This window comes from Quercus suber, unplaced genomic scaffold (genome assembly GCF_002906115.3).
Source record: "Quercus suber isolate HL8 unplaced genomic scaffold, Cork oak 2.0 scaffold_166, whole genome shotgun sequence".
Classification (NCBI taxonomy): Eukaryota; Viridiplantae; Streptophyta; class Magnoliopsida; order Fagales; family Fagaceae; genus Quercus; species Quercus suber.
This window is the reverse complement of record NW_027069627.1, coordinates 1,034,653-1,060,313: the sequence shown is the minus strand read 5'-3', so window position 1 is coordinate 1,060,313 and position 25,661 is coordinate 1,034,653. Positions and strand designations below refer to the sequence as shown.

The window sequence follows — 25,661 nt, the reverse complement described above, 5'->3', positions numbered from 1 at the left end:
TAACCCACTTATTCTAACACACGTTTTTAATATTATATTCTTAAAAAAAAAACCTTACGTTGAGTAAAAAAAAAAACACAACTAAATAGTAAAATTTCTAATATTTTTTCCCTTAACTCTGTCTCCGTGAGTCGGTTGGCTATGCTATTTTTTTTTTTTTTTTTTTTTTGATAACAGTTGGCTATGCTATTTTGATTTGCCTAAAATATCCTCAGATTTACTGTTTATAGTGATTAAATAGTAGGTTAAACATGTAAAATTATCAATTTAAAAAGTTCTAAATTTTAGACAAATTTGACAAAATATTACCTACAAATAAGAACACTTTTACTAACCCACTTATTTTAACACACGTTTTTAATATTATATTCTAAAAAAAAAAAACCTTACGTTGAGCCTAAAAAAAAAACACAACTAAATAGTAAAATTTTTAATATTTTATTTTTAGAAAAAACCTCACGTTCAGTTAAAAGGAAAAAAAAAAACTAATGAAATTACCTTAATTTAATAAACTTGTCTTTATCTATTTATATTTTATTTTAATGGGTAAGCATTAAATCAGACACAAAAAAGTTGTGCTTTGTTATTAGTAGTTAGTACCACTGCCCATGGTTTTGAAACCCGGACCGGACCGTACGGTCCGACCGGGAAAACCGTGACCCTCTTAGTTTTGCGGTTTTTTTAGCTTCAAGAACCGCTTAATGTGAAAAAAACAGGGACCCGTGCGAACCGTGGTCGGACCGTACGGTTCTGAGAACCGTGGCCGGTTTTTAAGGTTCGGACGGTTTCCTTTTTTTTCAGCTTTTCCGGTGAATTTTGATCAATACAATGGTATGAAGTTATGATCAGATCTAGAATAAATGAAAGAACACGAAGAAGAACAAAAATCGGAAGGAGATCAGATAATTTTAGATCTTGAACAAAGGAATTTGTAAGGAAAAAAAAAAAAGAACCAGAGAAGAAGAAGAAGAAGAAGAAGACAAGTTCCTCAAAAAAAAAAAAAAAAACAAACTCCACACTTGCTCAGCAAATAAACAGTAAACACAAACTACATCAGATCAAAAAAACAAAAACACAAATTACAGTAACACGTATCTTCGTCTTCTGCTGCTTCTTCTTCTTCTTCTTCTCTTTTCTTCTTCTCTTTCTTTTTTCCGTTGATGGAGCTCTGTGGTATGTGTTTCTCTTTCTTTCTTTAGACTTTTGTTACTTTTGTTACTCCTTTTGAATTCCTAAGTCTCTGTCCCTCACGTGTGGCTAACTTGGAAATGACAAAAGGTTATAATTTTTTAATAAAAGCAAACAATTTTCAGCCATTAGATTTAGATATTTTTTTCAGCTACCCAACGTGATGTAACCTGCATTGATAGCCGATAGGTGCATTAAATATTTTAAGTATTTTTGAGAGTAAGAAAGTTGATAGGTTCACAATAATTTTACAACAAATTATAAGTGGTTAATTGTTATTGGTTCAAATTTGAACCTAATACTAAGATTATTTTTTTGCCTAAATAATAACAATAGTAATAACCTGTCATTTAAGATTTGTTATAAAAATATTGTGAAAATATTGTGGACATATCATTTCTCTTAGAGTAATGTAGTATCACAATATTTTACAATAAAATTTTCTATAATTTGACACATGGCAAAGTGTGAGTAATGAAAAAAAAAATTATAGGTTTACATATCTACCACTTACGTCTCATCGCGTGGTAAATTGTGACAAAATTTGTATAAAATGTTATGGTACTATTATTGCTCTAATTTTAATTAATACTTACAGTTAAGTATATAATACTTATTAAACAATTAAAATCAATTTAAAATTATTAAATAATTTAAATAATTTATTTTATTTTATTTGAGTGTCTTTCTAATTCTTATATAATAATAATAATTATTATTATTATTATTATTATTATTATTATAGACTTAACAATAATCTATTTTGAAACTAAAGTCTAAGACATTAAACATTTTCGTATATATTATCTTTTATGTTATTACTAATTTACTGTAGTCATATTAATTTGTGGTGTAAGGATCCTTCACCTAAGGCTATATATGATTTGTAGGAATTGACTTACCTATGATGGGCATCCACAAAAGAATTTACCAGGTGCGTAAGTTTTAATGAATTTATTTATTTCAATAAATTCACTAGCCTAATTCTATATCTGATTTATTTTTCCACTTAAGTAATGTGTAAGATAATTTTTTTGATACAACGTGGCTTTTTTCATTAGGTTTCTTGTTTTCACTTTTTATCAATTTAAGATTTTAAACAATTTCTTATGATTTAGAAATAAAGATAAGTTTATTAAATTAAGGGTATTTCATTAGTTTTTTTTTTTTAACTGAACGTGAGGTTTTTTCTAAAAATAAAATATTAGAAATTTTACTATTTAGTTGTGTGTTTTTTTTTTTTTTACTCAACATGAGGTTTTTTTTTAAGAATATAATATTAGAAACGTGTGTTAGAATAAGTGAGTTAGTAGAAGTATTCCTATTTTGTAGGTAATGTTTTGTCAAATTTGTCTAAAATTTAGAACTTTTTAAATTGATAATTTTTCGTGTCTCACCTTACTATTTAAGTTTTACAAACTAGTAAATCTGAGGATATTTTAGGCATCCAAATTGAGGAATCTAAATAAGAGAAGCCCCTTAAATAATAGTATAAACAATACCCAATTTCAAATAAGCGAAATGGGATATGATAAGATTTATATACGAAAAAATTATTTAAGTCACACAAATCTTATCACATATCTACGTATTTTTGTGATTTGAAAAATGTAATAACCCTGAATTATGATTAATGAAAAGTGTTGACTTTTAAAAAAAAATAAATGATATGTCCATAATATTTTCACAATATTTTAAATTATTATCGTTATCGCATCATAAAAAGTAAAAATAAAAATAAAATCTCTTTTTTTTCCCTTCTCCTTCACGTTAAGTGTAATTTCTTTTGCTTAATTGATTTTATTCATTATCTCTAAACAGGTTATCATTGATTTGTTTTTATAATTAAAAAATATAAATAAATAAATAAACCTCGTTTGAAAAATAAATATGGGTAAACTTGACCCAACCTGCAATCCGATTGACCCGTTTAAAAATGTCTTGTTTTGACCGACGACTCGTTTGACCCGCAAACCCAATTAACCCGACCTGACCCGCCTGTTTTGCCATGTCTAAAAGCAATGACCAAAATTGAAACATTCCTCATTGTTGGAATGTACATGATTCAAATCCTCTCCCTCACCTAGGATATATATACTTCCATATAAGTATAAACATAATACCATGCCCACGTCCCTTTCTGGTAAAGAGATCTAATGCTTCCAGACTTATATTTAGGAGAGTTGATTGCCCAACAATTGTAAAGAAATCGAATGATTTGAATGAAAACAGGGGAATTAACATAACAATCTAGCATTGTGAATAAAAGCTCATTTTGAAGATGTCAATTAAAGTGAGTCAAACAGTAGACAGGTTTAGATTCAAAACCATTCATCCAAAACAGAATTATCCTCATAAAATTTAAAGTGATGAAACTGCCTAACAATTGTACCAAATTGAAGCAAACAAAATTATGGCACCAAGTTTACTCATCCTCCTGGCTGCGCAACCTAGCCAGTTTGTTGGTAACAACAACATCCAACTGTGCTGCACGCTCAACAATCTCCTTTCTCTTCCGGGTCGATATGTTGTGTGCTATCTCAGCACAGTAGGTCCTAAAATTACATCAAGAAGTAAATAATAAGGGAGAAAATTCAAACCAAGAGAAGGAAAAAGAGATTGCAGGCACATGAAAGTAAAAAAGTGTTAATATTACCTGTTGTGCATCATAAGAAGTTCCAGCTCCTTGACATTGTGCACAACAAATTTCTTAAATCCATTGGGAAGAAAGTGGCGAGTCTTCTTGTCCGAGCCATAACCAATATTTGGCATCAGAGCACATCCTTTGAACTTCCTCCTGACACGTGAATCAATACCCTTAGGCCTTCTCCAGCTTGGCTGCCATCCACAAGTACATTTAAAAAATGTTAGCATTCATAGATCCATATAGTTATTAACAAGCAACATAACCACAACAACATTCAGATTCATGACTTATGAGCAAGTATGTGACAAAACTATTTAACAAGTCATGATCATCCAGTCAAGAACAGATTTAAATAAAATATTGGTCTTAAACCTAAACATTCAGTGCCAAGCAGGAAGACCAGAAATTGGTCTTTTTCAGCTTCAAACCAGAAATTTGTATCATTTTATTATCCTAATCTTCCATTCTATTCTTAGCCGATTAGTTCATTATAATGCAACAACTGCAATAAAATACTAACATATCAAATAACTCAGGAGAAAATATATTGAACAAGCAGAACTCCCTACCAAAGGCCACCAAGAATGTACAGGCCTACTGCTATATATCACGACCAAAACATTATCTATTTCAAGGAAATCCAGATAAAGAGCTAGATTTTCAGATCCCAAGAAACAATATTAATGCATCAGCCCTCGTGGGGAGTCTCCTTGTGAAGATTACCCAAAGCTAACATCAACAACCCTAGAAAAAATAAAGCTAACCAGAATGGAATTCTTTACTTGGTTTTCCACATACAACATTCAAAGAGTTCTACAATTCTGAGCTCCTTTCTTTTCAAAACTGAGACCAAAAAGGTCCTTGATAGTGTGAAAAATGATCAAGGAAATGCAGTAAATCACTTTCATCTGGTCCTTAGAGATTCCAGAATGCATGTGAAAGTCTCCATAATCTCTGACATAGGTCGAACAAGATCGCATCATGACTGTTTCCTTGGATCAACTGAAGTTACGGGTAGTCCAACTCTTACCATTCAGGCAATATATGAACTTAGGACATATGCCTTTACCAAAAGAATTATTTGCATTTCAAAACAATCTTTTTCTTTCATAAGTAAATACTTTGTTAGATAGAGACACCCAACCATTTAGGATGAGTCCAAAAGAACAGTCTGAAATTTAAACCCACAAAAACAATAAAAAAGGAAGATGGTCCCAAAAGCCAACATCTGGTCATACAGTAATCTCAAGAAAGAAAATTTAATAGAAAAAAGTGAATGATCAAGAAGGAAAATTTAATGGAAAAAGGTGAATGATCACGAAGGAAAATTTAATGGAAAAAAGTGAATGATCACGAAAGAAAGTGTGAAATAGCATAAAAAATTTCACCATTCTACTGTCCTTTTCAAGAAATAACCAAATCAACAAGCCAACCAATTCAACATAATTTTACACATACTACACCAGTCCAGGTGACTATTCCTTTAAAATGAATTTTCATTGTAAAAATCAACCTAATGCTGTTGTCCACAAATACACAAAATGCAATCCATTGAACCTTCACACACCTTATACTCCTCCAAGGGAAGTTGTTAATGGTATTACCTCTCAAAGATGTGTAAAAGAAACAGACTTCGAATTTTTCCTTATGCACCAATTTCCTACACAGTCTCACCTCACACACCATTCACCATAATTGAAAGGGAAATTAGTGTATAACAAATGTCACAAAAAGAAACAACTGATTCCACTTCCAAATCCTGAATAGCACATTAAAATAAATATGTTTCCAACAATGAGCATCTGTCTCCTATGACTGCACCATATCAGAGGCAAAAAAAGGTATCCTCGTAAACCACTAAAAGAAGCAATCCTAGCAATGGGTCCTTCCCACATCACATCAAAATCAAACCTGCCCACCACCACCACCCACTACAAACTTGATGAAACACGAAAAGCAATTGCACTGGCTCCATCCACTCTTCTCCACAGGCTCATACCGAGGGATCTTCAAACTTTGCAGAACTCCATTGACCCCAATAATATGTGCCCACAATGTATTATGCTCCTCAAAATGATTCAAACTACATGATTTTCTAACACCCAACCCATCAATACTGCTAGGACACACACTAAATGCAAATAAGCCATAGGAAATTTAGAACCCTCCACCATTCCTCCCTACATAAAATCCCACTGTAACTTGTATATTCTATCATCATATAGGGGTATAGTAAAAAGGCAAAAGAAATATAGGGTAGATTATACAAGGTGCTCTTCCAAAGTATGATCCTGTAATCCTAGGATATGTATGGTTTCTTCCGGCTGGTTTCAAAATTTTCAAGAATAAAATATCTGCATCTGATATGCATCTGATAAAGATATGGCTACTAGTTTTAAGTTTCTATGCTCCCCCTAACTCTCTCTCTCTCTCTCTCTCTCTCTCTCTCTCTCAGTTGTATAAAGGGCAAACGAAAGGGCATCAAACAGCTGTCTAACACGTATTTCATGTTACAATTTTCAAGAATGAGCATGCATCAAAATATCAAGAGCATCTTTCCCTTCATAGCAAGTACACCCCTAGTGAATTTGAGTCATACAACTAATGTTTTGCATCACCGTCTACTCGTTACCTTAATGCTAGGACTTAGACACAGGCCAAAAATAGCTATGCAGTTCTCTAATCTTTAATCTTAAACTCGGATGTACAAGTTTTAAAGACTTGTAAAATGTGCCCAAAGCTGCCATAAATATTAATGGATACATGTGAAAAATATACATTTGCAGAAAGCATACTATTTGTACTTAAGATTTGAACAAATGGGTCCCCTTCCAATCAATCTGAACATTCTCAAACGATTACATAATCCCAACAAACATTTGAATTAACAATTCAGACCAGAATAACACACACACAAACATTAAAATTAGATTAAAACAACAAAAGGGTATGAACAAAGTCGGGCAAAGAGACAACCTTGACAGAAATCTTCCTGTCACTTTGTGGGCGCTTGAACTGCTTCACACGCTTCTTAACAATCTTCTTTGTCAGCAAAGGAACAGCCATTGTTTCTATAACATAAAAAACAAAAAACCCATACAAGGTTTATGAATATATCATCAAAACAGTTACAGAGAAATTGAAAATGTTAAGAGGAAGATAGAGAGAGAGACTCACAGGTTTTGTGAAGGCTGCTCTGCCACGGGTTCAGAAGAATACAAAGAGAGAGGGCTAGGGTTTTAAGCGATTATATATAGGAAAGAGTCACGATTTGGTGCGGTCAGGATCACTATAAGAAATTATGTTCCGCGTTTAGGCCCAACCGGAAACACTAGACCCTTGGGGGCCTCATCCTATTAAATGGGCTTGAAGAAGGCCCATTTGGCCTCGACCAACAGTAATTATATGGTACATAAATTCTCTAATTTTAATCTAGATGTAATATATATGAATTTGAAAAGTGGGTTCCAGCTAGTTCAATTAGTAGAATCTCTAATAATTGAATAAGAGATCTGATGTTCAATCTCTACCTACACCAAAACTGATTGGTATCTTGATCTGATGATAAAAAACTATCATCAGAAATGGACACCATAAATTAAAACTCTCTCTAAAAAAAAAGAGAATTTGAAAAATCCAATGATATTGAACAGACCATATAAACCACCCAAAATCAAATAAAATGTCACCTTTTTCTGGCTAATGATTGAAGTGAGTTTGAGAGTTCATACGGAAGAGAATCTTAGAGACCAAGTAATAAGGTTCTTAAAACTTCTTATATCTTAAAAAAAAATAAAAAATAAAAAATAAAAAACTATAACTTACGAGGCTTACTAGTTCCAAATTATAATTAGTTACATGCAAGTAAAATATTGATTCTATTCGTTTCAAATTGTAGGCATCTATTCTATTTTAGAATGTCCTAAAATGAAGTTCTCTTTGAAGAGTCAAAAAATAAATTCTTTAATATGTGCCTTACTTTATTTAAAAATTCAATACCCCTCTTTCACTAAAATTTAAAGTAATGAGGGTAGTTTTTAAATTTTTTACCATTTTATGTAAAAGACAATACACATAGGCCTATCAAAATAGGATGGAGGGAGTGTTATTTTGACTAATGTTTTTTATTTTAGTTTTCTTTTCTTTACATGCATTTTAATTTTGTTAAAAACAACAACAAAATGTTTATTTTATTTCCTTATATCACTTAATAAATTTTTAACTTCCTCTAAAGTCATTATATATACACACACAACAAATTTCTCATGTGCATTACATGTGATTGAAACGAATTAGCAATTCATTTAAGTATAGTTCTTCGGTGTTGTAGCCTGGGTTCCTAGTTGAATAGAAATCCATGATTATTTTGATCAATGTAGTAAACAATATTTTTTTTCTTCTTGAATTAAATAAAAATAAGTTACATGCTCATAGTCTATTTCAAATATATGTAATCTAATATGATTTGTCAAACAAAAATAACCATTTGGTCAATTTTTCTAGCTCTCTAGGAAAACCTAGACGCATGTGAAACCCTTTTACTTGGTTCAACTCTTTTTATTTGGTGCCTCACCAGTAGGGCTTTTGAGAGAGCTTTAAAACATTATTTTGTGTGATTCCTTCACTAGAAAATCCGTGAGTCTTGAATACAATGCCATAGATGAGTTGATAGGGTAGTGGTAATGCTTTAATTTAACGAAACATGAGGATCGGGGGTGAGTTTTTGGGTGCAAATGTGAGGTATCTAGAAAAATTGAAGGAGATACTAAACTCTACTTTGATGCACTTAATAGGGATGTCCAGGACTGTCATTAGAATGCAAAGACTTTGATGTCAAATGCTATGGAACTCAAGACTTATTTTGCTAATTGTTTTTTTTATTGAGTCAAGAGAAAGTATAATGTTGTAGCTCATGCTCAAGCTAAGATTGTTTCGCTCGTTTCCCCTATTTTCAATTGTAATAATTACTCCCTCCCTTCTTATGTGTGGGAAGCTTGGGAGAGAGTTATGTTGATTGTATATTTTATTCCTTTAGTTAGTTAATTCATGGTTTTAAAAATCGGACTGGATCAGCCGATTCAATCAAGAACTGGACACTAATTTGATCCAATAAAACTCTTAAAACCAATATAAAAAGGGTAAAAATCAGAAACCAAGACAAAAAACGGTTTTTTGACCGTACTGGTTTTGAAAACCAGGTTAATAAAATGGAATGTTTGTTTACCCAACAAAAAAATAAAATAAAAGTATCTGAATTGATGGGTGGTACTGTATTTTGCTCTAATGTCTTGAGATTTTTGAACTTGACTTAAAAAAGATATGGGCCTCCTATAAGCCCTTATCCTTTCCAAGTGGATTTAGAGAACCTTCGGCCCAATGATCACCACCCGGCTGCTTTTAAGCTTTTAGCCTTCCACAGTCCACACCATGCCCCACGTGACACCTTCACGAGTCTATTGTGGCTGACCCACACGGCGTCCGCGTCAGCATGCATGTAAAATGTAACGGAGTTCACATTAATTTGGTCACGCAATTCCTGACTTGTGAGTTGTGAATACAACATGGCATTCCAATATATAAATCACATCCTTGCATGGTTAAATCAATCACTTTATTTTTGTTTTTTGAAAGAATCAGGCTGTAAATTTTATTTAAGTTGAGGTTTTTATTTATTTGTTTATTTATTTATTGTTTTTGTTGTTTATAGAACTACTTTAAGTTGAGTTGAATCATAGTACGTGAAATGGGCATAGTAGTATTAGACAACGGCATTCCCTAAAACATAATATAAAATAAAATCTATGCAATACAATAGTACGACATCATCATACGATAGAGTATCAATAAATTTGGTGTTACAAAATATTTTATAATATTTTTCAACAACTTTTGAGATGTGATTGGTGTATAATAGAAGTAATGTTAATAGAGGGTTAATATGAAATTAATGTTGCATTAATCATAATTGGTCACATTTTTTTATTATAAAAAAATGGCCACCTTAAAAAAATTGTGAAAATTTTGTTAAAAAGAAAAAGTTGTCCGCATAGAATATTAGTGTAGAATGAGTGAGATGAATAATTCTCTGAATACGAGTAATGCAAATGCACTTTTAAACAAATTGGGGCTGGGTTAGATATATTGGGCCTTGTAAGAGTCACGTTAAATCCCAATAACATCTCTATGTACTGTATAATAGAAAAATAAGAGAAATAAAAAGCTTTTCCCCCCTTTTCATATATCCACGTTTAGTTGGAATGAAAAAAAAAATGAATATACAAAAATGCATTTCTTTTTCCCGAGGAATTTTTTTGATAATCGAGTAGGTTGTGAGGAAATAAGCCTGGGTTAAAATATAATTATTATTATATTTTATAATATACATCGATGCATTTCACCAATTCATGTTAAGTCTTCTAAAAAAAATCATTAATTCCTTCTAAGATTTTTTGGTGATCTAAATTCTAATATTACAATTTGGTAAACAATGTTATCATTAAAATATAAATGATCTATTTTTAATTCAAAACATGTCAATTTATTTGAAAATATCTTTAAGTCTATTATGATCATTCATATTATTTTTTATTTTTAAGAGAGTTTCCACCTATGACATTCACTTCTGATGATACTCTTTATTATCAAACCAAAACACAAATCGGATTTTTGGTATAGGTAGGAAATGACCTCCAAATCTCTTATTCAACCATCAGAAACAAGATTGCATAAAAATTTAACTAATATTAAATATAAACTTACCATAAAAGGAAAAAAAAGAAGCCAAAATAAGAAAAAAAGAAAAGAAAAACACCGTGTACTCTTAACGTGATGGTCACTTAGGTTAAAGGTCAGTGTTTAAATTTAAAAAAGAATTTCACATACGAACAAACAAGGCTAAAATAAAATTCTATCTCAACCAATTTATATTTTGGATAAACATGATTGCATTTATGTAGAAGATAAACTTGCCATGAAAGGGGATAAAAAAAAGCCATAATAAAGGAGGAAGCAAAATGATACTTTTCGAATCATTCCTACTCCCATTTTGCTCCTAATTTTCTGTGCATTTAGGAGGGAGTGTATGTGCCCCCAACTCCCAAGTCAAAGTGTATAGTCCACTTTGTATTTTCTTTAATTCCTTATTCCACTATTAGTGAAGAATACTACTCTATTTTCGTTGATCACTTTTCTCTTTTCCACCTCAACAAACAAACAATGAAAAAAAGAAAAAGGTTTCAATATATTATAGATCCTTAAAAATTTAGCCCATTTTAGTCCCAATTAGTTAGAACAATGTAAGTGAGTTTGAACATTTTATTATTTTTGTTAAGTCAAGCTCTATCATTCACTATTGGATTGGATTACAACTTCATACATCATACCAACAATAACTAATCTTTATTAGTGACCAATTAGGAAAGTTTGGAAAGAGACGGAACTACCCTAAGGAGAAAAAAAAAAAAAAAAAAAAAAAAAAACCCTATAAGAAAGTTACTGTATAATAGAAAAATAAGAGAAACAAAAAACTTTATATCCACGTTTAGTTGGAATGAAAAAAAAAAAAAAAGAATATACAAAAATGCATTTCTTTTTCCCGAGGAATTTTTTTGATAATCGAGTAGGTTGTGAGGAAATAAGCCTGGGTTAAAATATAATTATTATTATTATATTTTATAATATACATCGATGCATTTCACCAATTCATGTTAAGTCTTCTAAAAAAAATCATTAATTCCTTCTAAGATATTTTGGTGATCTAAATTCTAATATAACATTTTGGTAAACAATGTTATCATTAAAATATAAATGATCTATTTTTAATTCAAAACATGTCAATTTATTTGAAAATATCTTCAAGTCTATTATGATCATTCCTATTATTTTTTATTTTTAAGAGAATTTCCATCTATGATGTTCACTTCTAATAATACTCTTTATCATCAAATTAAAATACAAATTGGAATTTTGATATAAGTAAGAAATGAATTCCAAATCTCTTATTCAACCATCAGAAACAGAATTGCATAAAAATTTAACTAATATTAAAGATAAACTTACCATAAAAAGAAAAAAAAGAAGCCCAAATAAGAATAAAAGAAAAGAAAAGAAAAATATCGTGTACTCTTAACGTGATGGTCACTTAGGTTAAACGTTGGTGTTTAATTTAAAAAAGAATTTCACACAAAGGAGGCTAAAATAGAATTTTATCTCAACTAAAATAGAATTTTATCTCAACCAATTTATGTTCTGGATAAACATGATTGCATTTATGTTGAAGATAAACTTGCCATAAAAGGGGGAAAAAAAGCCATAATAAAGGAGGAAGCAAAATGATACTTTTCGAATCATTCCCACCCCCATTTTGCTCCTAATTTTCTGTGCATTTAGGAGGGAGTGTATGTGCCCAATTCCCAAGTCAAAGTGTATTAATAGTAGTCCACTTTGTATTTTCTTTAATTCCTTATTCCACTATTAGTAAAAAATATTACTCTATTTTCGTTGATCACTTTTCTCTTTTCCACCTCAACAAACAAACAATTAAAAAAAGAAAAAGGTTTCAATATATTATAGGTCCTTAAAAATTTAGCCCATTTTAGTCCCATTTAGTTAGAACAATGTAAGTGAGTTTGAACATTTTATTATTTTTGTTAAGTCAAGCTCTATCATTCACTATTTGATTGGATTACAGCTTCATACTTCATACCAATAATAACTAATCTTTATTAGTGACCAATTAGGAAAGTTTGGAAAGAGACGGAACTACCCTAAGGGGAAAAAAAACCCCAAAAAGAAAGTGGTAAAAGTGTAGGTTTTTCATTTTATTTACTTCACTAATTTTATCTAGAATTTTATGTTAGTTTGATTTAGTTAAATTTAATTTTTATTTACATTATCGGTCGCTAGCTTGTAGTGACTTTGTTATATTTAATTCCTATTTATATTATGGTTAATAATGCTTGTACACATTTTTTTTTTTTAATGAGATAATTCGATAGTTAGGGGAGAGGATTTAAATTGAGTATTTTTATATTTTCTAATTTTAAGTGCAAAAATTTACATGTAAATATAATTGACATAAAACTACCATATATCTGGAAAGACACTTATCATAAATTGGAGTGTATTGAAAATCAAAAAAAAAAACTTGGCTTCAAATTATAATTCAATGGTAAGGACATTTTGTTATATTTAGTTTTAATTAATGTTATGGCTTTAAGACTGCCCCAAGAATAGAAAATTTTTAGGTACTCGCTAGTAATGTGGTGTTTTCTCCTCTCACATTTATAGTGGGATCTATAAATTTAATTGGTGGGAATCATTATGAACGTGAGAAGAATGAACACTACATCACTATGCTCCAAGAATACCTAATAATTACTTTTCAATGATGGGTGGGATTTGAAGAAAAAAAAAAAAGAATGAAATTTAAATGTGATCAGTTTGTCATTTTAAAATTTGTAAAAACATTACTCCATAATAGAATGGGGGATCAGTTTATTAAAGATAATTTGGTAGCTAGTTTAATTAAAAAGAAATTGCTAAGAAGTTTGCCTCTTTTTTAGATTTTTTTTATAAAAATTCTATAATCGATAGGGGAAAATTTGAAGTTTAAATGTTTTCGTTGAAAATAAGTAGAGGTGACAACCTATAAAGCTACGAGGCTCTTGATTTCAAGTGTACTTAAATGCCCCTACACACATGTGAATGCTTGTATGCATGTATGCCAACCTATTATCTATTTAAGTTTGTCTGGAATTGTGAATCAAACCATATGGTTTGGTCCTCCAACTCTGAAATAACAAAAGTTTCTGGTTCCACTCTCTGCATCCCAGTTTTAAACTTTTAATAGTGGGAACCTGCATGGGCAGAGGCAGAGCTGGGTAAGCCTACCAAGAAACACAATGGGATCAAAATGGGCATCTATCAAAATAATATTCTAAATTAACTAGTTCCTTCGATGGAAGGTACACGTTGAAATCACAAAATTCCAAATATGGTATAAAATGCTATATGAGGTATTAAATTCGGCATTACCATGAATCTTGTGTTCCAAAAGTATACATTGAATGTAAATGAAGACAGTTTTTCATTACGTGGGCGTGTTCGACATGCATGGTTCTGAGTACAAGTGTATGGACAGTCTCATCCCCATATGCAAGTTTGTCCTCAATGTCTTAAGTATCTCACTTATCAACTATCTAAAAAATAAAAAAAAAAAAAAAAAAAAAAAAAAAAAAAAAACCCTATAAGAAAGTGGTAAAAGTGTAGGTTTTTCATTTTATTTACTTCACTAATTTTATCTAGAATTTTATGTTAGTTTGATTTAGTTAAATTTAATTTTTATTTACATTATCGGTCTCTTGTAGTGACTTTGTTATATTTAATTCTTATTTATATTATGGTTAATAATGCTTGTATATATTTTTTTTAATGAGATAATTTGATAGTTAGGGGAGAGGATTTAAATTGAGTATTTTTATATTTTTTAATTTGAAGTGCAGAAATTTACATGTAAATATAATTGACATGAAACTACCATATATTTGGAAAGACACTTCTCATAAATTGGAGTGTATTGGAAAAAAAAAAAAAAATACTTGGCTTCAAATTATAATTCAATGGTAAGGACATTTCGTTATATTTAGTTTTAATTAATGTTATGGCTTTAAGACTGCCCCAAGAATAGAAAATTTATAGGTACTCACCAGTAATGTGGTGTTCTCTCCTCTCATATTTATAGTGGTATATATAAATTTAATTGGTGGGAATTATTATGAATGTGAGAGGAATGAGCATTACATCACCATGCTTTGAGAGTATCTAATAATTACTTTCCAAGGATGGGTGAGACTTGAAGAAAAAGAAAAGGAAATTTAAATGTGATCAGTTTGTCATTTTAAAATTTGTAAAAACATTACTCCATAATAGAATGGGGGATGAGTTTATTAAAGATAATTTGGTAGCTAGTTTAATTAAAAAGAAATTGCTTAGAAGTTTGCCTCTTTTTTAGATTTTTTTTTTTTAATTCTATAATCGATAGGAGAAAATTTGAACTTTAAATGTTTTCGTTGAAAATAAGTAGAGGTGACAATCTATAATGCTACGAGGCTCTTGATTTCGAGTGTACTTAAATGCCCCTACACACATGTGAACGCTTGTATGCATGTATGCCAACCTATTATCTATTTAAGTTTGTCTGGAATTGTGAATCAAACCATATGGTTTGGTCCTCCAACTCTGAAATAACAAAAGTTTCTGGTTCCACTCTGTGCATCCCAGTTTTAAACTTTTAATAGTGGGAACCTGCATGGGCAGAGGCAGAGCTGGGTAAACCTACCAAGAAACACAATGGGATCAAAATGAGCATCTATCAAAATAATATTCTAAATTAACTAGTTCCTTCGATGGAAGGTACACGTTGAAATCACAAAATTCCAAATATGGTATAAAATGCTATATGAGGTATTAAATTCGGCATTACCATGAATCTTGTGTTCCAAAAGTATACATTGAATGTAAATGAAGACAGTTTTTCATTACGTGGGCGTGTTCGACATGCATGGTTCTGAGTACAAGTGTATGGACAGTCTCATCCCCATATGCAAGTTTGTCCTCAATGTCTTAAGTATCTCACTTATCAACTATCTAAAAAAAAAAAAAAAGTATCTCACTTATCTTCCAATCTTCTATTAATTGCCACCAGCCATAATACTTAATAAAGAGAAACCCCGCATGCCAAGTTTTACTCCACTTCCTTTCCTTTCCTCAACCTTCTCTCTCAAGGACTAACTTTTGATTGCGTTGCAGAGAAACTCTCACTTCATTGTCAACTACTCATGGTAAGCTTGCTCAATGAGTTCTTGAATATTATTTTCTTATGTTCTATCATATTACAACTCTCTTAAAATATTAATCGTCATATATCGTATTAATTATTTGGTAAGAATACCTACCAATCATCTTCTTAGATTCTACAAACGTGAGAGTTTTATGGATTGAGTACCATCTTTTATATCATGCCTAATATATGTGACTCTAGTTACTTTCTGATGGTGGTGGGGTTGAAATAATACATCTACATAGCTACCATTAGAGCTATAGGGTTATAGAATATAGAATGGGACCAAAGTTTTCCCCTTTTATAGGGGAGAACAATATCACTTGAATACAAAGCCTGTGGTCCATTTTTAGAGTGTTGAAATGAATAAAATTTGGTCACTACTTTGTTATATATATTATCCTGTACAAGGATATTCTTTCACACTTTCGCTTCTTCTTGCTGTTCTGATTGTAACATGTTTTGATCACTTATTTTTCTTTTCTATCTCCTCAAAATAGGTTCTTGAGATGAGTCCCGAGAGAGAAGAGTATGTGGATTGGAGAGGGAAAAACGCAGATCCCAGAAAGCATGGTGGAGTTAGAGCCGCAAGCTTTGTATGTGGTAAGATATTTCAACTTAGGGGTAATCACACCTTATATTGAACCCGATTGGTTAATTTTGTGGTTTTATAATTTTCACCTTGTGTCTGTTTGGTAAAAATTATTTTTACCAATTTATTTTATCATTCAACATATTTTTGGTACTATTTATGAGTCTCACTGTACTATTTCAGTTAATTTTTATTTTTATTTACAGTACTTTTAGTAAAAAATTTTCAGTTTTAACAAAATAAGCGAATCCCAAACGGACCTTTTATTTACTAGAGGTTTAATTGTGTAATTCCTTTCTCATTTCCTTTTTACTTTAATTTTTATTTATATATTTTTTTTTAAACTTCGGAGTGAATTGTACAAGTTTGGGGGACTTTTTGAGCTTATTTTGATGGACCCTACACCAAACAAATAAAAAAATTTTAAAATAAATAAATCAGAAAAAGTTTTTATTCTCCTTTTTACGATAATTTCAACTTTAACAAATAAGCACTAACATCTTTTATTCTAACAATGACACATAAAGAGGATGGGAACTACATCTATCTTTATAAACAATTTTTTTTTTTTTTTTTTTTTTCCTTGTTAATATGATATTCCGTAAGTTTTCAAAAGTACAAGAGGCTCTTCTTTTTGAAGTAGCTCTCACATTAACTCAATTTTCTTTTTTAATGGGTGAAACTGTGAAAAAAATTTCAAACCCCTACATATTTGACATAAACCTAAGGTTTTGCAACTTTTTGTAGGGATCAATTCCTCCAAACTTAACTCTGCTCTTGAAAAAAAGGTAATTGTGGTAGTGGTAAACACTATTTTTAGAGTTGCAAACAAATTATGGGCTGTTTGATTAGGGAAATAAAATTAACTCATTATTATTCTATATGATTTTATCTCTCTTTCATTTTGCATTTTTTGGCTTGCTTTCTCTTTGATCTTGTCAACATACAGTACGCTGTAAATGAGTCACAACCATCATAAAATCAGTTGGAAAGTACCTTTAAATTAGATAATGGAGTAGTATAAGCTTTGTTCTATCATCCGTGTGTTGATTCTTCTCACTCACGCAAATCACGTAGATGTGAGAATGAGACTTATTGATTTAACTTAACAATGCTGTAATTGCACCTCATTTTTGTGTGTGCAGTTGTGGAGGTATTGGAGAATTTGGTTTTCTTATCAAATGCCTCAAACTTTGTTGTATACTTTCTGATGTCTATGAATTACAAACCTGCTGAAGCTTCAAACATGGTGACCAATTTTATGGGAACCTCTTTTCTGCTCACGATATTTGGTGGATTCATTAGTGATTCATTCATCACAAGATTCAAAACCTTCATCTTCTTTTGTTCAATTGAGTTGCTGGTATGTTATCCTTCAACTCTGTCTTTTCTTGTTTAATTTCTGTTCACATGGTCAGGTGGCTTAAGGAATTGAAAATTTGAAATAGTGCAAGACCTTTTCTTTTTCTTCTTATGTGTATGAGTTATTGTTACCAAAGTTTTCTTTTAGGTTCTATCTTATATGCATGATATTAGTTGGGTTGTTACCAAGTGGCACCTTAATTAGCTAAGGTGGAATAAAAATTCACTCACCCCCAATTATAGTATGTTATGTGTCTGATTCCCCCTCCTCCTATTTTGGACTTCATTCACTTTACATGGAAACAAAAAAGAGACATGTGGCAAGCTGTAATTAGCAGAAAATAAAATGAACAATTTATAGTGGAATAGAGCATTTTTATTCACTAATGTGCTAAATGTAGCCAAAATGTTTGGTAATACAATGTACAATGTAAATTAGCCTACCTAGCCAGATGGGATCTTTAAATCTTTTTATTTCCATCACAAATGTTGGCTACCAAATTTTGCATCCATGCAATGTTTTGTGCATCAGAAGTCAAAAGTTTTTCATAGCTCGACATATATAAACTATTAAGATGACACCATTTTTGTAGGGACTAATCTTACTGACAGTCCAAGCTCATGAACCACATTTACATCCAACCATGGGTAGAAGGCCTTCTGGGTCTCAAGCAGCCATTCTTTACGCTGGGCTCTATGCTATGGCCCTTGGTGTTGGTGGTGTTAAGGCCACCTTGCCTGCTCATGGGGCTGATCAGCTTGACCACAGCAATCAGCGACTCATCTCTGCCTTCTTCAACTGGTTTTTCTTTTCCCTATGTACTGGTGGCCTCATATCTGTAACTTTGATGATTTGGATTGAAGAGAACCTTGGTTGGAATTGGAGTTTTCAGATATCGGTGATAGTCTTGAGTGTGACCCTTTTCATTTTCACCATTGGTTTCTCATTTTATAGATACAAACTTCCTGGTGGAAGTCCATTATCAAGGATCTTTAAGGTAAAGCAGAAGTTTGTTATTATGGTTTCAACTTTCAATTTTAGGTTGAAGTTGGCCATTTTAGTTAACTAATTTTACCTCAAAATCATTTTAATTCTTTAAGTTTTGAAAATAATCATTTTAATCCAGTAATTTTATCCAAAAATCATTTTAGTCCTTTAAATGTGCATTTGGGAATAGATTAAAATTAAAATTATTTTACTATTCATCTTATTTTTGCTATTATTCTTAGGTCCCATTGTACTTTTTAGTACTACCTCCGTCATTTTTTTGTCCTCTATTCCATTTGAGATGTCCCAAAATATTGTCCTGTTTCTAAAATAAAAGTCATTAATTTACTAATGTTCCTATTATACCCTTATTAATTTACTAATCAATTTTTTGATAAATTTTTTTAAGGATAGATTTGGAAACTTATACATTTTTAAAAGATAGACAAGACAATAAATGATGTTCCCTTAAAAATTTAACTTTTCAAACAGGACAAAAAAAATTGGACGGAGGGAGTACTATTTATGAGCTCTACTGTACTATTTCAACTAACTTTTACTTTTATTATATTACTTTTAATAAATTTTCAATTTCAGTAAAATAAGCGATATTCAAACATATTCTAAGTTGGTCTTTTTGAGTGATTTTTTAGCAAAGTTACTAGACTAATTAAGTGAGTTCTTAAAAGACTAAAATGATTTTTGGGCAAAGTTAAGATGATTTGTTATAAAACTAAAATAACAAATTTCAAACTTAAAAGATGAAAATGATTTTTGGACAAACTTACCAGACTAAAATGAGCAACTTCAAACTTGAAGGACCAAAATGATTTTTGGGCAAAGTTAACATGTGTAAATTGGATTTTTGCATTAAAATTTCTATTTATAATTTATTTATAATTCAATTATTTAAGTTTTATTTAGTTATTTATTTTAATTTCAGACCTTCAACTTTCATCCATTTGCAATTTAGTCTTTTCATTCAATCTACATTGTAAATTATTAAAATTAACAGTGAGATTGGATGGAACAAGATGAAATGATTAAATTGAGAACATATATAAGTTAAAAGATTGAAATTAAATTAAAAAAAAAAATAAATAAAAAAATAAATAAAAAACCTTGAAGTACTGAATTAAAAACAATCAAAGTTAGAGTGTAAAATTTGTAATTTAGTCAATAAAAATTTGAATTTTTCTTTCAATTGCTTCTTCTTATTATTATCTGGCTTTATGCTTGTGTTGTGTCCAGGTGTTTGCTTCTACAGTCGAAACTGGAAATTATCACCTACAGAGAGAGTGAATGGACAATCACATAGCCGGTTCAAGTAATTAATTAATTTTTCCTTATTCTTAAATTAGGTGATTTGTGCGTACCTAGCAAGTACTTGACAATAATGAAATTCATCACTAACTTCGCACAAGTACCTTGACATGAATGAAATTTATTACTCACTTCACATAAGCACATTTGTGTGCATGTGCACACATAAACACGATGTTAAGTGACTAATTTGCCATGAACGATGAATCCTATAAAATAACTTCGCACATGTACCTTGACATGAATGAATTTATTACTCTCTCACATAAGCACATTTGTGTGCATGTGCACACGTAAACACGATGTTAAGTGAACCTAATTGCCATGAACGATGAATCCTATAAAATAAAATAAAAAGAATAAGAAGAAAATATCTTTTAAGCCCACTTCATTGAATGGGCCTTTTACAACTATGTGGATCTCACGCAGCCCAAAATCTTATGAAGCATATGTTCTATATAGTATATAGAGCATGTGTAAAAGATGATTTCGGCAGATTTGGGTGGAGAGCAACAAATACAAGTTTCAAATCCTTGCTAATTTATGTAGGAGGCAAAAAGTCATAGTAGAGTTTTACATTTCCCACACTCCAGCACATAGNTTTGTTATTATGGTTTCAACTTTCAATAGACTTCATTCACATGTTAGAGAATACTTTTGGCTAAATTATAAAATTAAAATTTGGCAAAAATGCAATTTACATCGGCTAACTTTGCTTAAAAATCATTTTGTCATTTAGTTTGAAGTTGGCCATTTTAGTTAACTAATTTTACCTCAAAATCATTTTAATTCTTTAAGTTTGAAAATAATCATTTTAATCCAGTAATTTTATCCAAAAATCATTTTAGTCCTTTAAATGTGCATTTGGGAATAGATTAAAAATTAAAATTATTTTACTATTCATCTTATTTTTGCTATTATTCTAGGTCCCATTGTACTTTTAGTACTACCTCGTATTTTGTTCTACATTTAGATTCCAATAGTCTGTTCTAAATAAAAGTATAATTTTAATGTCCTATCTTAATTACTAATTCATTTGATAAATTTTTTAAGGATAGATTGAAACTTATACATTTTAAAAGATAACAAGACAATAAATGATGTTCCTAAAATTTAACTTTTAAACAGGACAAAAAAAATTGGACGGAGGGAGTACTATTTATGAGCTCTACTGTACTATTTCAACTAACTTTTACTTTTATTTATATACTTTAATAAATTTTCAATTTCAGTAAAATAAGCGATATTCAAACATATTCTAAGTTGGTCTTTTTGAGTGATTTTTTAGCAAAGTTACTAGACTAATTAAGTGAGTTCTTAAAAGACTAAAATGATTTTTGGGCAAAGTTAAGATGATTTGTTATAAAACTAAAATAACAAATTTCAAACTTAAAAGATGAAAATGATTTTTGGACAAACTTACCAGACTAAAATGAGCAACTTCAAACTTGAAGGACCAAAATGATTTTAAACTACCTCTAAAACAATTGGGAAAAAAGAAGCAAAAAAAAGAAAAAAAAAAAAAGCAAAAGAGGGAGAAAATTTTGGTTTTTACCAGTGCAAAATCTTGCATCATGCTGTTTTCAAAATGTTTACTTATCATTAATTATGTCTCCCAAGTTGACAAATAATACAAATTTATTTGCAGGATTCTAGACAAAGCATTGATTGACAACACAGTTACTGCAACTGAGGTGGAGGAAACAAAAACCTTTCTTGGCCTGCTTCCCATATTTGCAACCACAATTCTGATGAACTGTTGCCTAGCTCAACTAATGACATTCACAGTACAACAAGGGAACATCATGAATAGAACAATACACAATTTCAAAATCCCTACTCAATCATTAACAGTATTTCCCCTCATCATCATGCTTGCTTCGATTCCCTTATATGAGCAGTTCGTACGTATTTTTGGCAATCAAAAGGCTAAAATGTTCCTACCAATTCGGAGGATCGGATTGGGGCTAGCGCTGGCATCAGGGTCCATGGCTGTGGCAGCTATAGTTGAAGTTAAGAGACGTGAGGCTGCTGAGAATAATGTCATATTGTCTGTCTTTTGGCTTGGGTGGCAATACCTTTTGCTAGGAGTTTCTGACATGTTAACTCTTGGGGGAATGCTTGAGTTTTTCTACTCAGAGGCACCTGATAGCATGAGAAGCATGTCTACTGCATTGTCATGGTGCTCTACATCAATGGGGTACTTCCTTAGCTCAGTACTTGTGGGCATAACCAATTCAGTGAGTGGAAAATATGGTCAACCATGGCTTGGGGGAGAAAATTTGAATCAAACCCGTTTGGATCTATTTTACACCCTCCTTTCCATTCTTAACATCCTTAATCTTTTGGCCTACATTTACTGTGCCAAGAGGTATTAAGAGTATTTGAAAGCTTGTCACTGTAATCGTAAAGACTGGAAGTCTATATATTGAATTGTGTAAAACTATAAAATGAATTGTCTTTGTAGTTTATATAGGCAGATATGTAAGTGCTGGACAAGTAATATGAGTACGGTACAAATAAAACAAAGCCAAGAATTCGTTGGACTTGTAAAGCATTGTGCTGTATGTTATTAAAAGTCATTTTTAGTAGAATGATACTAGCACATACATGTGTAATGAAAACGAACTGAGTGCATTGCCAATTGTACTTCTAATTGTTTGTGTATGCAATTAAGAGTTTATGGGTTGAGACTATAGAGTTAATTATGGCTAGGAGTTCTTAGTAAGAACTAGTCAAACCTTTTCTCTCTTCTTCCTCTCATTTCCCTCATCACTCATCTTCTCAGTCTCTCCTGTTTTTAGGGTGCCTACATTGAATCAGTCAAATATCCATTAATCACTTCGGCTTCCACAAGACCCAAAACCGCAGTTAACCATGGATCTTATTCATTTTATATGGATGAATATATTTATAGCATATACAAAACATAGTAGGTCAATGTTTGATCAAAATTGTGGGTTTAACTCAACTGAGGGAGAAGTTTCTTGGGGATGGTCTAAAGATGCTGACAATAGGTTTCAAATTCAAAATCACATAGATATCACGGGGTCTTAGGAATTAAAAGGGTTGAATTGAGCTCTGTTGTTAAGTCTACTTCCAATAAAACATATCTATGACCCATTTGCCAAGCCATTTCGTGGTCAAAACGTACAACCCATAATTCGGCTTTGGTGACTATGGTGTTGCCAGCTAGTTGCCCTGTTGGTTTCTTAAATGGCCATCTGCCCCAATTGGTCCAGAGTTTCCTGTGAAACTTTCTATCCGTAATAATTTAGAATTGTGAACATAGTATTATTCATGAACATCATACTATTATATTATTTTATTGGATTACTTATTTTATCATCCTAAAATATTAATAAAATTTTTAAAAGACTAACACAATTAAGTTTTTTTTTTTTTTGGTTTAAAGTTGTTTTCTATCTCACCTTTAAACACAAAATAATGTATGAGTTCTAGTTAACTTAATTAGTAAAATCCTTGATAGTTGAATAAGACATCTGGGAATCAATTCCCGTTTACACTAAAAAATTGGTTAGTGTTTTAGTCTATAGATAAAGAGTTATCATTAGAAGTAGACGTTATAGATTAAAACTCTCAAAAAAAAATAATAAGGTGATGAAAAACTAAAACAATCACATCAGCTTATGCAAAAATCATTATCAATTTTAAAATAAGAACTTATTTTTTTTATTTTAGCTAAGTATTTTTAAAGTACTTATTTCTAATTATCCATTCTAAACCCTATTTCATTAAAATATTAATTTTCTTGAAATTTTTAACCATTTCTCTATTCACATACAACAATCACCATACATTCTTCCTTCACTTTGGGAAACGGGAAAAAATAAAAAAATTGTTTTGCATATAAAGCTATAGTGATTGACTTGTATATTTGCACAAACACTATAGCAAAATCTCATTTTACATAACCGGTTCATAAGATGTTTAAAATAAGAACTTAAAAAAAAAAATAGCTAACTATTTTTAAAACACTTATATCAAATTATCCATTCTATACCCTTTTTCATTAAAATATCAATTTTCTTGAAATTAATTTTTAACCATTTTTCTATTCACACACAACAATCATCATCCACTCTTCCTTTACCCTTGGAAAACGGGAAAAAAAAAATGTTTTGCATAAAAAGCTATAGTGATCAACTTGTATGCAAAATCCCATTTTACATAACCGGTTCATAATTTGATTTTGGTGATTATTGAGTTTATTGGCAATATTTTTGGTTTGGAAAAGGTTTCTTTCAAACAATTTGGAGAGAAACCCTTTAAGATCCTCCTATCTTTTTTTATTGAATGTGAATTTTGAAAATCTAACCATTAGATTGCATCTTATTATATTCTAAGTATTTGCAAAATTTCAAGAAAATCAAAGATCAAGAGCTATATCATCAATCAAATATTTAAATTTCAAGTTTTTATAGTATAAAATTATGCATAAAAAATAAATTTATTGATCAAATAGTAAATTACATCCAATTTGAACGGAATTTGACATGTATATTAAGAATATAAAGAACATGCAATCCAACGATGAGATTTTCAAAATTCACATTTAATAAAAAAAATTAAAACTTTCCTCTAAGAAACCTTGTCCTTTGGTTTTATGCTATTTTAGCTTGTGTGAACTTGCCAAATATACATACAATTAACTACTGGGGCATATGGATCTAGACAAAAGCTCTTTCTTATTTTTATATATTTTCAAGAAAAGATGAATAACTATATATTATTTTCATAATTTATTTGGTTTATTTCTTAATTTAACTTTTTAAAGCTTCAACTATTTACAGATAGAACTGTATAAATGCTAAAGCCAAGAACATCACACTTCTGTTTATGATATTTTGGAAGAGATGACTTCGTAAGCTTCTTATATATTGTTCTTACAGAGCGTGTACTCACCTTTGGATGTTTCTCTGAAGAAACATTTGACTACTAATATATACAATTTCTTATCATCTCTGCGTGCATGGTCTCTCGAGAATATACAATTTCTTATCATCTGCGTGCATGTTCTCTCTCTCAAATGGAAGCAACCAGTACTCAACCACCAACCCAAATGATAAAAATAAACAAATTAAACACATTCGAATAATCAAATCACAAAGTGTCACTTCTTAGCTGTACACAAAAAACCCCCCTCAGACTAATATTTCACTCTATGCATATAGCAGTGAGCTCCGAGGACATTCATATTCAGGGAAGGCATCATTCATACCAAATTAACTCCTAAATTTTTTGAAATTTAGAACAGGACGCAATTAATTTGGTCTTAAATTTTAATAGCAGTTAATTTGGTCTCTACTATTTTTAATTTATAATCAATTTGGTCCCTACCGTTAACTCATTAACAGAAAATACCTACGTGGCAAATAGTTTGTCTAGTTGACATGTCTAATATCAAAATATTAAATTAGATGCTGATATATCTAATTTTAGTGGCCACATCAGCAATTACATAAAAAAAAAAAAAAAAGGAAGTCACGTTATCTTTAATTCTTTTTAACAATTTTTTTTTTCCTTTTATATATTTCTTCTTTGAATATTCTTACAATTTTTTAAACAATTTCATTTTAATTCATTTCTTGCAATTCCTTTGTAACCAAACACTAATCTAGTCCAACAATCACAGACCATATTCTTTCTAACCTTCAATTTGGCTATCAATTACAGCGAATTTTATGCCATCAATCAAGAA

General features: G+C 30.6%; 2 protein-coding genes across 2 annotated transcripts; one reads left to right on the top strand and one right to left on the bottom strand.

The window, feature by feature from the left end:
• Positions 1-3,425: 3,425 nt before the first annotated feature.
• LOC112027284 (large ribosomal subunit protein eL32z) lies at positions 3,426-7,103 on the bottom strand. The gene is made up of 4 exons (XM_024059959.2): positions 7,013-7,103; positions 6,812-6,906; positions 3,845-4,026; positions 3,426-3,743 (listed from the first exon to the last, which is right to left on the bottom strand). Exons 2-4 carry the CDS (start codon positions 6,899-6,901, stop codon positions 3,614-3,616), a joined length of 402 nt encoding a protein of 133 aa, XP_023915727.1. The 5' UTR covers positions 6,902-6,906; positions 7,013-7,103; the 3' UTR covers positions 3,426-3,613.
• An 8,436-nt stretch (positions 7,104-15,539) lies between these two features.
• Positions 15,540-22,563, top strand: LOC112027283 (protein NRT1/ PTR FAMILY 4.2). The gene is made up of 7 exons (XM_065777858.1): positions 15,540-15,675; positions 16,175-16,277; positions 17,412-17,629; positions 18,222-18,637; positions 18,859-18,866; positions 19,868-19,943; positions 21,588-22,563. The coding sequence occupies exons 1-7, from the start codon at positions 15,673-15,675 to the stop codon at positions 22,315-22,317; spliced, it is 1,554 nt and encodes a 517-aa protein (XP_065633930.1). The 5' UTR covers positions 15,540-15,672; the 3' UTR covers positions 22,318-22,563.
• The last annotated feature ends 3,098 nt before the right edge of the window (positions 22,564-25,661 follow it).

Excerpts from the sequence above, each read along its gene's own strand:
- LOC112027284 (XM_024059959.2), bottom strand. The coding sequence starts at position 6,901 with ATGGCTGTTCCTTTGCTGACAAAGAAGATTGTTAAGAAGCGTGTGAAG. Across the intron at positions 4,027-6,811 it reads ACAGGAAGATTTCTGTCAAG|CCAAGCTGGAGAAGGCCTAA; the intron begins GTTGTCTCTTTG and ends TGTGGATGGCAG. Across the intron at positions 3,744-3,844 it reads CTTCTTATGATGCACAACAG|GACCTACTGTGCTGAGATAG; the intron begins GTAATATTAACA and ends ATGTAATTTTAG.
- LOC112027283 (XM_065777858.1), top strand. Across the intron at positions 16,278-17,411 it reads AGCCGCAAGCTTTGTATGTG|TTGTGGAGGTATTGGAGAAT; the intron begins GTAAGATATTTC and ends TTGTGTGTGCAG. Across the intron at positions 19,944-21,587 it reads CAATCACATAGCCGGTTCAA|GATTCTAGACAAAGCATTGA; the intron begins GTAATTAATTAA and ends ATTTATTTGCAG.